Source organism: Zea mays, chromosome 3 (assembly GCF_902167145.1).
Source record: "Zea mays cultivar B73 chromosome 3, Zm-B73-REFERENCE-NAM-5.0, whole genome shotgun sequence".
Classification (NCBI taxonomy): Eukaryota; Viridiplantae; Streptophyta; class Magnoliopsida; order Poales; family Poaceae; genus Zea; species Zea mays.
In genome coordinates this window covers 140,028,400-140,042,684 of record NC_050098.1, presented here as the reverse complement: position 1 = coordinate 140,042,684, position 14,285 = coordinate 140,028,400, and the positions used below count along the sequence as shown (strand labels likewise).

The 14,285-nt window shown below is 44.3% G+C and overlaps 1 protein-coding gene across 1 annotated transcript; it reads right to left on the bottom strand.

The window, feature by feature from the left end:
* Positions 1-11,882: 11,882 nt before the first annotated feature.
* LOC100285488 (uncharacterized) lies at positions 11,883-14,019 on the bottom strand. The gene is made up of 2 exons (NM_001158381.1): positions 13,760-14,019; positions 11,883-12,874 (listed from the first exon to the last, which is right to left on the bottom strand). The coding sequence occupies exons 1-2, from the start codon at positions 13,902-13,904 to the stop codon at positions 12,342-12,344; spliced, it is 678 nt and encodes a 225-aa protein (NP_001151853.1). The 5' UTR covers positions 13,905-14,019; the 3' UTR covers positions 11,883-12,341.
* Between the last annotated feature and the right edge of the window lie 266 nt (positions 14,020-14,285).

The following is a 14,285-nucleotide window of genomic DNA, read 5'->3' as shown; positions in this document are numbered from 1 at the left end:
GTCTGTGGCACATCTTTGATAATTTTCACATTTTTGAACTAAATCTGCGGCATCCGAAGCTACCTTTGGCCAGTAAAAACCTTGTCTAAAAACCTTCCCCAACAGAGGCCTAGACACGATGTGGGCCCCACATAACCCCGCATGTATTTCCTTCATCAATTCTTGACCTTCAGCTCTAGACAAGCAGTTGAGCAATGGAGAGCAAACTCCATGTTTGTATAATTCCCCTTATATTATTACATATGTCCTTGTTCTTGCTTCCATTCTTTTATTGTAGACTTCATCATCTGAAAGATAGTTGCCCTGGAGGAAAGATATAATCTCAGTCCTCCAATCTTCACTATGTACCGGTGAAATTATGAGCACCGCTCTTTCCATGAGCTCGACTGAAGGTGCTTTTATTGTCTCAAAAAATACTTTTGAAGGTACTAGGAGCCCTTGTGCCGCTGATTTGGCCAATAAGTCTGCATGTTCATTGTCTCCCGTTGGGATATTCTTTATAAAGAAACCTTCAAAAGAGGCTTCCAACCTTTGAACTGCATCTAGATACCTTTCAAGCTTCAGGTCTCTTGCCTTACTGCTTTTGTCCACATGACCCGAGATAACTTGTGAATCAGTCTTGAGGATCGCAAAATACCGTCCAAGAGAAGGGCGATCCTCAAGACTGATTCAAGGCAACTTGTGAATCAGTCTTGAGGATCGCAAAATAACTTCCTAGAGGCCATCAATACAGCATATAGTACCTTCTCCAGCTCTGTGTAATTCTTCTTTGATGGACTAAGTACCTCAGAGACGAAGTATACTGGTGCTTGCTTTTTTACTTGGCCATCTTGTTTCTCTTGTACAAGCACCGCACTAACCGTAGCATGGGAAACAACCACATATAGAAGTAATGGGGTTCCTAACGAAGGTGGGGTTAGAGTTATTAGGTCCATCAAATACTGCTTCAGCTCTTCGAAGGCTTTCTGCTGAGGTGGACCCCATTGAAAGACTTCGGCTGACTTTAATACTTCAAAGAAAGGCAGGTTCCTCTCTACTGATCTTGAGATAAATCTGTTCAATGATGCCAGCCTTCTTGCTAACCTCTGAGTCCCCTTTCTCGAATTTGGTGGTTCCATCCGAAGGATAGCTTCGATTTTGCTTGGGTTAGCTTCAATACCCTTTGTTGATACTAAGCAGCCAAGAAACTTGCCCTTATTCACTCCAAAGACGCATTTTTCTGGATTTAGCTTAAGACCAGCCCGCCTGAAGTTAGCAAATGTCTCTTGTAAATCAACAACATGGTTTTCTTGTTTCGTGCTCTTTACTATGATATCATCGACATACGTCAGCACATTTCTATCAATTTGGGAGTGAAGAACTTTGGCAGTCATTCTGCTAAAGCTTCCTCCAGCATTTTTGAGCCCCTCAGGCATCCAAAGATAACAATAGGTCCCACTAGGAGTTATAAAGCTTGTCTTCGGCTCATCGTCCTTCTTCATCCAGATTTGATGATAGCCTGAGTAGCAATCCAATAAGCTCATAAGTTCCAAAGTAGCTGCTGCATCCACAAGGGAATCTATTCTTGGCAGTGGAAATTCATCCTTCGGGCATGCCTTATTGAGATCTGTAAAGTCAATACACATTCTCCATTTTCCATTAGCTTTCTTTACCATGACGGTATTGGCCAGCCACTCTGGGTATGTCACTTCTCTGATAACACCAGCACTTAGAAGTATTTTCACTCCGTTTCATGCACCTTCGGCTTTGTCATCGAACATTTTCCGAAGCCTCTGCTTTCTTGGTCTGAAGGACGGGTCTACATTGAGTGCTCAATAATATCTCTATTGACACCATAGAGATCATTAGCTGACCAAGCAAAAACATCTTTATTGTTAAATAAAAATCTCAGCAAGGTCTTCTCTTGTTCATCAGATAATTGAGATCCCAATAGCACCTTTTGCTCAGCTATGTCTTCACACGAAAGCATGGGCTTTGGTTGATCTGCCAAAGCAGCCTTTTCTCTTTTATGCTTATATTGCTGATGAGTTTCGGCCTCATCTATATTATGGATGGCCTTCGAATCCATCCAACTTCCTTCGGCTCTCCTGGCAGCTTCTTGACTCCCATGTACATCAATGGGTCCTTGTTCCGAAGGTATCTTCATGCAAAGATATGCTGGATGGAGTATTGCTTCGAAGGCATTGAACGTCCCTCGACCAATGATTGTATTGTATGGATATTTTATATCAATAATGTCGAAGACAACCTGTTCTATCCTTGTGTTGTGAACGTAGCCGAAGGTGACCGATATGGTTATCTTTGAGAGCACCTAGAGGGGGGTGAATAGGTGATCCTGTAAAAACTTGATATTTAACTCACAAAACTAGATTAGGAGTTAGCACAAATAATGTCAAGTGGCTAGAGAGGAGTCTTAGCAAAACACAATAACCACAAGAAGATCAACACAGATAGACACAGTGGTTTATCCCGTGGTTCGGCCAAGTCCAACACTTGCCTACTCCACGTTGTGGCGTCCCAACGGACAAGGGTTGCAATCAACCCCTCTCAAGTGGTCCAAAGACCTACTTGAATACCACGGTGTTTTGCTTTGCTTTACTTTACCCCGCTTGCGAGGAATCTCCACAACTTGGAGTCTCTCACCCTTACAAAGATGTTCACAAAGAAGCACGGAGTAAGAGAGGGATGAGCAACAAGACACAAAAGATCACAGCAAATACGCACACACAAGACCCAGAATTGAGCTCAAGAGACTATCACGAGTTTCACACTAGAACGGAGCTCAAATCACTAAGAATGTCGAACAAGTGCGCAAGAATGAAGTGTGAGTGATCAACAATGCTCAAGGAATGCTTGGTTTTCTCCTCCATGCGCCTAGGGGTCCCTTTTATAGCCCCAAGGCAGCTAGGAGCCGTTGAGAGCAATCTGGGAATGCAATTCTTGCCTTCTGTCGCCTGGCGCACCGGACAGTCCGGTGCGGATCTCTTTCCTTATTTGGCGAAGCCGACCGTTGGCAGCCTTGGAGCCGTTGGCGCACCGGACACTGTCCGGTGCACACCGGACAGTCCGGTGCCCCCTACTAGCCGTTGGCTCGGCCACGTGTCCCGCGCAGATCGCGCGGCCGACCGTTTGCCCGGCCGACTGTTGGCTCACCGGACAGTCCGGTGCACACCGGACAGTCCGGTGAATTTTAGTCGTACGCCGTTAATTACTTCCCGAGAGCAGCAAGTTTGCCTGAGTCTGCCTGCACCACCGGACACTGTCCGGTGCACCACCGGACAGTCCGGTGCACCCAGACTGAGCAGACTTTGGCAGAACAAAGCCATCTCTTTTCCAATTTGGTTTCTCCTGTTTCCAGCACTTAGACACAATACATCAGTCCATAAAACAATGTACTAAGTCTAGAAACATACCTTTTGACTTGATTTGCACTTTGTCCACCACTTTGCATAGATCAACACTTAGGCACTTGTGTTGGACTCTAAATCACCAAAATACTTAGAAATGGCCCAAATGCACATTTCCCTTTCAATCTCCCCCTTTTTGGTGATTTATGCCAACACAACATAAAGCAAGTAGAACAAGTGCAAAATCAATTCAAATAAGAACTCAAAATTGTTTTGATTCAAATTTGACATATATGGATCACTCTTTGCCACCACTTGGTTTTGTTTTTGTAAATCAACCTCAAATTCCTATCTCTAAGTCAAACACACTTGTAGAGACATAAAGAGAGTTGTTCCAATAGAAATTGATCAAAGATTTCAAAAACTCCCCCTTTTTCCCATAATCAACCATTTTCCCCACTAGAGGCCAACTTTTGACAAAAGAGACAACAAGAGAGTTTTGACAAATCAAAAAGCTCTATTCTACTATTTTCAAGATTTCTCAAGTGGTAGCTGATCCATTTATTGCTTTGGCCTTATTTTCTCCCCCTTTGGCATCAAGCACCAAAATGGGATCAATCTTGGCCCTTGAACCTCATTGCCTCACCAAAATCTTCAACTAAGAATAAAAAGGCAATAAGAGTACAAAGATGAACTTGGTAAAAAGTTACTCTTTCATCGGAGTGCAGTGGAAGTCTTGCATGGTCCAAGTCCACCTTTTTCCTTTCAAACATCCTTTGAGACTAAATTAAGCAAACTCAAGCACACAGTTAGTCTAAAAGGGTCAAGTTGTAGCACATCTCCCCCTAAATTTGTGCATCACTTGCAAATGGACTTGTGAGATCTGGGGAGTGCTTGTACAACTTGAGCACCATAAATAAACAACAATATGTATTAAGGAACATAATCAAGGCATAAACACATGTATGCTATAAATCAATCCAAGTTCCGCGAATCTAAGACATTTAGATCACTACGCAACTTGCAAAAGGTCTGCTCATCTAAAGGCTTGGTAAAGATATCGGCTAGCTGGTTCTCGGAGCTAACATGAAACACTTCGATATCTCCCTTTTGCTGGTGGTCTCTCAAAAAGTGATGCCGGATGTCTATGTGCTTTGTGCGGCTGTGTTCAACAGGATTATCCGCCATGCGGATAGCACTCTCATTATCACATAGGAGTGGGACTTTTCTCAGATTGTAGCCAAAGTCCCTGAGGGTTTGCCTCATCCAAAGTAGTTGCGCGCAACACTGTCCTGCGGCAACGTACTCGGCCTCAGCTGTGGATAGGGCAACGGAAGTTTGTTTCTTAGAACTCCATGACACCAGGGGCCTTCCTAAGAATTGGCACGTCCCCGATGTACTCTTCCTATCAACCTTACATCCAGCATAGTCAGAGTCTGAATATCTAATTAAGTCAAAGGTAGACCCCTTTGGATACCAGATCCCGAAACAAGGCGTAGCGACTAAATATCTAAGAATTCGCTTCACAGTCACTAAGTGACACTCCCTTGGATCAGATTGAAATCTAGCACACATGCATACACTAAGCATAATATCCGGTCTACTAGCACATAAATAAAGTAAAGACCCTATCATAGACCGGTATGCTTTTTGATCAACGGACTTACCTCCTTTGTTGAGATCGGTGTGTCCGTCGGTTCCCATTGGAGTCTTTGCGGGCTTGGCATCCTTCATCCCAAAACGCTTGATCAAGTCTTATGTGTACTTCGTTTGGGAGATGAAGGTCCCATCCTTGAGTTGCCTCACTTGGAACCCAAGGAAGTAGCTTAACTCGCCCATCATCGACATCTCAAACTTTTGAGTCATCACCCTGCTAAACTCTTCACAAGACTTTTGGTTAGTAGAACCAAATATTATGTCATCGACATAAATTTGGCACACAAACAGATCACCATCGCAAGTCTTAGTGAAAAGAGTTGGATCGGCTTTCCCAACCTTGAAAGCATTAGCAATTAAAAAGTCTCTAAGGCATTCATACCATGCTCTTGGGGCTTGCTTAAGTCCATAGAGCGCCTTAGAGAGCTTACACACGTGGTCGGGGTACCGTTCATCCTCGAAGCTAGGGGGTTGCTCCACGTACACCTCCTCCTTGATTGGCCCGTTGAGGAAAGCGCTCTTCACATCCATTTGGAACAACCTGAAAGAATGGTGAGCGGCATATGCTAGCAAAATACGAATGGACTCTAGCCTAGCCACAGGAGCAAAAGTCTCCTCAAAATCAAAACCTGCGACTTGGGCATAACCTTTTGCCACAAGTCGTGCCTTGTTCCTTGTCACCACCCCGTGCTCGTCTTGTTTGTTGCGGAACACCCACTTGGTTCCCACAACATTTTGCTTGGGACGAGGCACCAATGTCCAAACTTCATTTCTCTTGAAGTTATTGAGCTCCTCTTGCATGGCCAACACCCAGTCCAGATCTAGCAAGGCCTCCTCTACCCTGAAAGGCTCAATAGAAGAGACAAAGGAGTAATGCTCACAAAATTAACTAATCGAGACCGAGTAGTTACTCCCTTGCTAATGTCACCCAAAATCTGGTCGACGGGATGATCCCTTTGAATCATCGCTCGAACTTGGGTTGGAGGTGCCTGTTGTGCTTCTTCCTCCATTACTTGATCATCTTGTGCTCCCCTTGATCACTTGCCTCCTCTTGATGAACCTGTTCATCATCTTGAGTTGGGGGATGCACCATTGTTGAGGAAGAAGGTTGATCTTGCTCCTTTTGTTCCTATGGCTGCACATCTCCAATCGCCATGGTGCGTATTGCAGCAGTTGGAACATCTTCTTCATCTACATCATCAAAATCAACAACTTGCTCTCTTGGAGAGCCATTAGTCTCATCAAATACAACGTCGCTAGAGACTTCAACCAAACCCAATGATTTTTTGAAGACTCTATACGCCTTTGTATTTGACTCATAACCTAATAAAAACCCTTCTACCGCTTTGGGAGCAAATTTGGAATTCCTACCCTTCTTTACTAGAATGTAGCATTTACTCCCAAAAACTCGGAAATACGAAACATTGGGTTTGTTACCGGTTAGTAGCTCATACGAAGTCTTCTTGAGGAGGCGATGAAGGTAGACTCGGTTGATGGCGTGGCAAGCCGTGTTCACGGCTTCCGACCAAAAGCGCTCGGGGGTCTTGAACTCTCCAAGCATCGTCCTCGCCATATCTATAAGTGTCCTGTTCTTCCTCTCTACCACACCATTTTGCTGTGGTGTGTAGGGAGCGGAGAACTCGTGCTTGATTCCTTCCTCCTCAAGATACTCCTCCACTTGAAGGTTCTTGAACTCGGACCCATTGTCGCTTCTTATATTCTTCACCTTTAGCTCAAACTCATTTTGAGCTCTCCTTAGGAAGCGCTTGAGGGTCCCTTGGGTTTCAGATTTATCCTGCAAAAAGAATACCCAAGTGAAGCGGGAAAAATCATCAACTATAACAAGACCATACTTACTTCCTCCTATGCTTAGATATGCGACGGGTCCGAAGAGATCCATATGAAGTAACTCCAGGGGTCTTGATGTGGTCATCACATTTTTTGCATGATGAGAGCTTCCCACCTGTTTCCCTGCTTGACAAGCTGCACAAGGTCTATCTTTTTCGAAGGTAACATTAGTTAGACCTATTACGTGTTCTCCCTTTAGAAGCTTGTGAAGGTTCTTCATCCCCACATGTGCTAAGCGGCGATGCCATAGCCAGCCCATGCTAGTCTTAGCAATTAAGCATGCATCTAGACTGGCCTCATTTTTTGCAAAATCAACTAAATAAAGTTTGTCGTCTAATATACCCTTAAAAGCTAATGAACCATCACTTCTTCTAAAGACAGACACATCTACATTTGTGAATAGACAATTATATCCCATATTACATAATTGACTTACGGATAACAAATTATATCCAAGAGACTCTACTAAGAATACATTGGAAATAGAGTGCTCATTTGAGATTGCAATCTTGCCTAAACCTTTCACCTTGCCTTGGTTCCCATCACCGAATATAATTGAGTCTTGGGGATCCTTGTTCTTGACGTAGGAAGAGAACATCTTCATCTCCCCCGTCATGTGGTTTGTGCATCCGCTGTCGATAATCCAGCTTGAGGCCCCGGATGCATAAACCTGCAAGGCAAATTTAGGCTTGAGTCTTAGGTACCCAACTCTTGTTGGGTCCTACAAGGTTAGTACAAATAGCCTTAGGGACCCAAATGCAAGTTTTATCTCCCTTGCATTTTGCCCCTAATTTTCTAGCAACTACTTTCTTATCCTTTCTACAAATAGCAAAGGAGGCATTTAAAGCATGATAAATTGTAGAAGGTTCATTATCTTTCCTAGGGACATTAGCAACATTTCTCCTAGGCATATGATGAACAACATTTCTCCTAGCTAAATTTCTATCATGCACATAGGAAGAACTTGAAGCAATCATTGCATTTGAACCATAAGCATTACAATTCCTATCATGATGAACATTTCTAGCAAATTTCCTATCATGGTATAAGAAAGCATGGTTCTTTTGCACACTATTTGCCATAGAGGCCTTCCCTTTCTCCATGGCGGAGATGGAAGCCTTATGGCTTGTTAAGTTCTTGACTTCCCTCTTGAAGCCAAGACCATCCTTAATTGAGGGGTGTCTACCAATCGTGTAGGCATCCCTTGCAAATTTTAACTTTTCAAATTCATTCTTGCTAGTCTTAAGTTGGACATTAAGACTAGCCACTTCATCATTTAATTTTGAAATGCAAACTATGTGTTCACTACAAGCATCAACATTAAAGTCTTTGCACCTATTGCAAATTTCTACACAAGAGTTAGATTTATTTGCTACTTCTAGTTTAGCATTTAAATCATCAATAACACTCTTTAAAGAAGAAATGGTTTCATGACAAGTAGATAGTTCGCAAGAAAGCATTTCATTCCTTTTAACTTCTAAAGCAAGAAAATTTTGTGCACTAACAAATTTATCATGCTCTTCATATAAAAGGTCCTTTTGTTTTTCTAGTAATCTATCCTTGTCATTCAAAGCATCAATCAATTCATTAATCTTATCGATCTTAGTTCTATCTAAGCCTTTGAATAAGCATGAATAATCTATTTCATCATCATCACTAGACTCATCCTCGCTTGAAGAAGCATATGTAGCATTGTTTCGAGTACATACCTTCTTCTCCTTTGCCATGAGGCATGTGTGATGCTCGTTGGGGAAGAGTGATGACTTGTTGAAGGCGGTGGCGGCGAGTCCTTCATTGTCGGAGTCGGACGAGGAGCAATCCGAATCCCACTCCTTTCCAAGATGTGCCTCGCCCTTCGCCTTCTTGTAGTTCTTTTTCTTCTCCCACTTTCCACTCTTCTTTTCCTGGTCACTATCATTATCAGGACAGTTAGCGATAAAATGACCAATCTTACCGCATTTGAAGCAGGAGCGCTTCCCCTTCGTTTTGTTCTTGTTGGGGTGCTCCTTGCGACCTTTTAGCGTCGTCTTGAACCGCTTGATGATAAGGGCCATCTCTTCATCATTAAGCCCGGTCGCCTCAACTTGAGCCACCTTGCTCGGTAGCGCTTCCTTGCTTCTTGTCGCTTTGAGGGCAACGGTTTGAGGCTCGTGGATTGGGCCATTCAATGCGTCATCCACGTATCTCGCCTCCTTGATCATCATTCGCCCGCTTACAAATTTTCCAAGAATTTCTTCCGGCGACATCTTGGTGTACCTAGGATTTTCACGAATATTGTTTACCAAATGTGGATCAAGTACGGTAAAGGACCTTAGCATTAGGCGCACGACGTCGTGGTCCGTCCATCGCGTGCTTCCATAGCTCCTTATTTTGTTGACAAGGGTCTTGAGCCTGTTGTACGTTTGGGTTGGCTCCTCCCTCCTTATCATTGCGAATCTCCCGAGTTCGCCCTCCACCAACTCCATCTTGGTGAGCATGGTGACGTCGTTCCCCTCATGTGAGATCTTGAGGGTGTCCCAAATCTTCTTGGCGTTATCCAAGCCGCTCACTTTATGGTATTCATCCCTGCACAAAGATGCTAGAAGAACAGTAGTAGCTTGTGCATTTTTGTGAATTTGCTCATTTATGAACATGGGACTATCACTACTATCAAAATGCATTCCATTCTCAACTATCTCCCATATGCTTGGATGGAGAGAGAACAAATGACTACGCATTTTGTGACTCCAAAATCTGTAGTCCTCTCCATCAAAGTGAGGAGGTTTACCATGTGGAATGGAGAGTAAATGAGCATTTGTGCTTTGTGGAATACGAGAATAATCAAAAGAAAATTTTGAATTGACCGTTTTCTTTTTCTCGTAGTCGTCATCGTCTTTTTGGGAAGAAGTGGACTCGTCGTTGTTGTCGTAGTAGATGATCTCCTTGATGCGCCTTGTCTTCTTCTTCTTCCCTTCTCTTCTTTTGTGGCTCGAGCCCGAGTCCGTAGGCTTGTCATCTTTCGGCTCATTGAAGATAGACTCTCTCTCTCGTTATTGTTGACCACCATCCCCTTTCCCTTAGGATCCATCTCTTCGGGCGATTAGTCCCTTCTTGAAGAGAACGGCTCCGATACCAATTGAGAGCACCTAGAGGGGGGGTGAATAGGTGATCCTGTAAAAACTTGATATTTAACTCACAAAACTAGATTAGGAGTTAGCACAAATAATGCCAAGTGGCTAGAGAGGAGTCTTAGCAAAACACAATAACCACAAGAAGATCAACACAGATAGACACAGTGGTTTATCCCGTGGTTCGGCCAAGTCCAACACTTGCCTACTCCACGTTGTGGCGTCCCAACGGACGAGGGTTGCAATCAACCCCTCTCAAGTGGTCCAAAGACCTACTTGAATACCACGGTGTTTTGCTTTGCTTTACTTTACCCCGTTTGCGAGGAATCTCCACAACTTGGAGTCTCTCGCCCTTACAAATATGTTCACAAAGAAGCACGGAGTAAGAGAGGGATGAGCAACAAGACACAAAAGATCACAGCAAATACGCACACACAAGACCCAGACTTGAGCTTAAGAGACTATCACGAGTTTCACACTAGAACGGAGCTCAAATCACTAAGAATGACGAACAAGTGCGCAAGAATGAAGTGTGAGTGATCAACAATGCTCAAGGAATGCTTGGTTTTCTCCTCCACGCGCCTAGGGGTCCCTTTTATAGCCCCAAGGCAGCTAGGAGCGGTTGAGAGCAATCTGGGAATGCAATTCTTGCCTTCTGTCGCCTGGCGCACCGGACAGTCCGGTGCGGATCTCTTTCCTTATTTGGCGAAACCCACCGTTGGCAGCCTTGGAGCCGTTGGCGCACCGGACACTGTCCGGTGCACACCGGACAGTCCGGTGCCCCCTACTAGTCGTTGGCTCGGCCACGTGTCCCGCGCAGATCTCGCTGCCGACCGTTTGCCTGGCCGACCGTTGGCTCACCGGACAGTCTGGTGAATTTTAGCCGTACGCCGTTAATTACTTCCCGAGAGCAGCAAGTTCGCATGAGTCTGCCTGACGCACCGGACACTGTCCGGTGCACCCAGACTTAGCAGACTTTGGCAGAACAAAGCCATCTCTTTTCCAATTTGGTTTCTCCTGTTTCCAGCACTTAGACACAATACATCAGTCCATAAAACAATGTACTAAGTCTAGAAACATACCTTTTGACTTGATTTGCACTTTGTCCACCACTTTGCATAGATCAACACTTAGGCACTTGTGTTGGACTCTAAATCACCAAAATACTTAGAAATGGCCCAAAGGCACATTTCCCTTTCAATCTTGCCGAGCGCCACAATCTGTCTTCCTCCAAAACCACAAAGGGGGTGTGTTGCATCATGTATCTTGTCATCCGGCTCTTGCATTTGCCTGAAAGCCTTTGCAAAAATGATATCTGCTGCACTGCCTGTGTCCATCAGGACATTGTGGACCAAAAATCCCTTGATGACACAAGATATGACCATTGCATCGTTGTGAGGATAATCTTTAAACTAAAGGTCTTCCTGAGAGAAGGTAATTGGTATGTGAGACCATTTGGACCTGATGAAGGGTCCTTGCACACCAACATGATGTACCCATTCTCTGTGCTTCCTTCTTCTGCCTCTTGTTGGATGGTTCATAACTTGAGCCGCCTATGATTGGGAGCACGAGCTTCGTAGCCGAAGGTGCCACAACTTGGTTGCTTTGCGAAGCCATCATCACAGTTGTGGAAATGAGTTCATCGGAGGTGGGCGCCAATGTTCGTCACTTGTTCTCAAATGCTAAAAGCAAGAACAAGACAACACAATTGTTAATGGTTAAAGACATTCGTCCTTCGAAACATTATTTTCTCTCGGATATAATGATCTTCAAACGAATGTCATGAAGGATATACCTTCATTATTTCATCATGTTAACTTGAATGTAAATAAGAAAGCGAAAGAATATAAAAGAATAAAGAATAAGGATAATGATAATTATGTATTCATGATTCATTTATTCCTATATTCCATAAACATGAATAAACATCAACAATATTCATATTATATTGGTACTTTCGGCTTGCCAAAAGGTGAGAGAACGAGGATGATGCGAGAGTGATTACAATCCAGCGTGAATAGTACGGTCGGGGTACTGTTCATCTATTTATAGTCACGGGACGCAGCCCGGTAAAATTACATCCATGCCCTTGAACACTTGTTTACAAGTAATTAAAACCAATAAGGCCTATCTAGTCCTTTTTCCTTCCTTGCTTGATGTGGGCTGAGGCCATTGAGCTTCGGCATCTTGCACTGTCGGCTCTATACAGAGTCTTCGTCTTGAGGAGATAAATCGAGACTGAAGGTGGCTTCGGTGATCCTTTGTATCATTTTGTCGAAGATGTTTTTTAAAAGAATCTTCGACGGAAAAGAAGACCCCAATAGTGTATCGTTGAAATGTAGTGTACTAATTAATGTACCATTAGTAGCATCATTATTTTGCTTTAGATCCCGACGCCCAAGAAGTCGAAGAATTGCACGTCCTTCCTCTTTGCAAGCGCATCACCGCCATTGTCATCGTCGCCACCAAGGTCTTTGCTCATGTCATGACGATGGCCGTCGTCCAGTAATGCGACGGCAGTGGGCACATTGCAGTTCCTGACACCGCAACTTGCAGCTGGTCTGCTGAGTCCGAGCGGACCGAAACCTGCAGGCACCGCGAAGCACAGCGAGCGGGTCGGCGGCGGCGGCGAGCAGCTTCCAAAATGGAAGTACTGATGACGAGGCGGTACAACGACAGAGCCGATGGCTGCGGCCTCGCCGACGAGGGTACGGCGGCGGCGGCGCGCCATGACGACGTGCCAGTGGTTCTTGACGGCGTTGTCGGTGCGGCCCGGGAAGAGGCGGGAGATGATCGCCCAGCGGTTGCCGTGGGCGCGGTGCGCCCGCAGGAGCAGCTCCTCCTCCGCCACCGTGAAGGGCCGCCGGTTGATCCGCGGGTCAAGCTGGTTGAACCATCGTAGCCGGCAGCTCTTGCCTACGTATATATTGTGTAAGCCGTCCATGCCCATGCATGACATTACCGTGCATACGTAAATGAATCAGTCAGTAGCGTTCACGTCCGTTACAGATTATATCTCATTTCTGAACATTCATACGAAATGGAAAAACTGGCCATGGGTACGCATGCAAGAAAACCTACTAGCTACATTTACTGATGCAGCCCTTGTGATATTTAGTTTGTGCAAATGTGAATATGCATAGATAGGTCATGGATACCCTTGTATAAATATATATAACCCAACAGTTTAAACTTTATAAAACATACCCAATCAATTCACCCTACACGTATAAACTCCTCTAAATCCAACAAACAAATTACACTAACACATAACAAACCCCCAAAACCAATATTTAGGTCATCCTTTCTCCCTCGTCCCTCCGCCCTCCCTCCACAAACGTGCTGCCTCCCTCTCCCTCCTCTTTGCTCGCGCCGTCGCGGCCGCCGCCGACCCCTACCCTCACTATGAACTTGAAATGAACCAAGGTGACATTCAAATCGAATATACAACTTATTACTCATTTATATATAGATCAACTTCTTAAATATCCTCCACATATGCGTAAATAATTACATACAGATGATGCCGAACATGGATCCCACTTCTCTTGCCACTCCATCTAAAACGATCATGCTAGAATTATATTGACAAAATAAACGTGCCTAGACGAACGAGAAAGAACATCAAAATATACAAGATGAATTCAAGAAACAAATCATGCTGTGCAGGTCTCATATGGTGGGCAAGCTCAATTTCGCTTCATGTGCATGCATGTGACGTATATGCTCAACTTAGAAAACGGAGGAGAGAAGCGTATAATTAATCAGGAGAGCGAGCTTGAAAGAACCCTAGCTGGGTACCTGATCTCCCCTCCAGACTCTCAGCAATGGAGTTCCAGTTCCGCGGGCCGTACTTGTCGACGAGCTGCCGCAGCTTGTCGTCCTCGCCGGGCCGCCAGTGGCCCCTCGACGGCCTGGCCCTGGACTTCTCCTTCTCCTTCTCCATTGCGCGCGATTGTGACGTACGCGTACTGGGGTTTAATTTCCCCAAGAAACAGATGGTGAAGAAGAATACGTACGTTTGCTAGCTACTTCCATTAGTTAGCTGGATGAGAGAGCTTGCTTGGATCGATGATCGAACATGGTAAATAGGATGTTCGTTTGAAGGTTTGGATGGAGGTCACTGTTGTTTAGTTTTGCACGACAAGAGGGCGGCTTAACAAGCAGCCTCTTTCAATCCACCACCGTGTGTGTATTTTATATATATATATATATATATATATATATATATATATATATATATATATATATATATATATATATATATATATATATATATATATATCTTTATAAACTTTATTTAATTTGCGGATATATAACCAGCTAC

Coding starts and splice junctions, on each gene's coding strand:
- LOC100285488 (NM_001158381.1), bottom strand. CDS start 13,904: ATGGAGAAGGAGAAGGAGAAGTCCAGGGCCAGGCCGTCGAGGGGCCAC. Junction 12,875..13,759: donor GAGTCTGGAGGGGAGATCAG/GTACCCAGCTAG, acceptor ATATATACGTAG/GCAAGAGCTGCCGGCTACGA.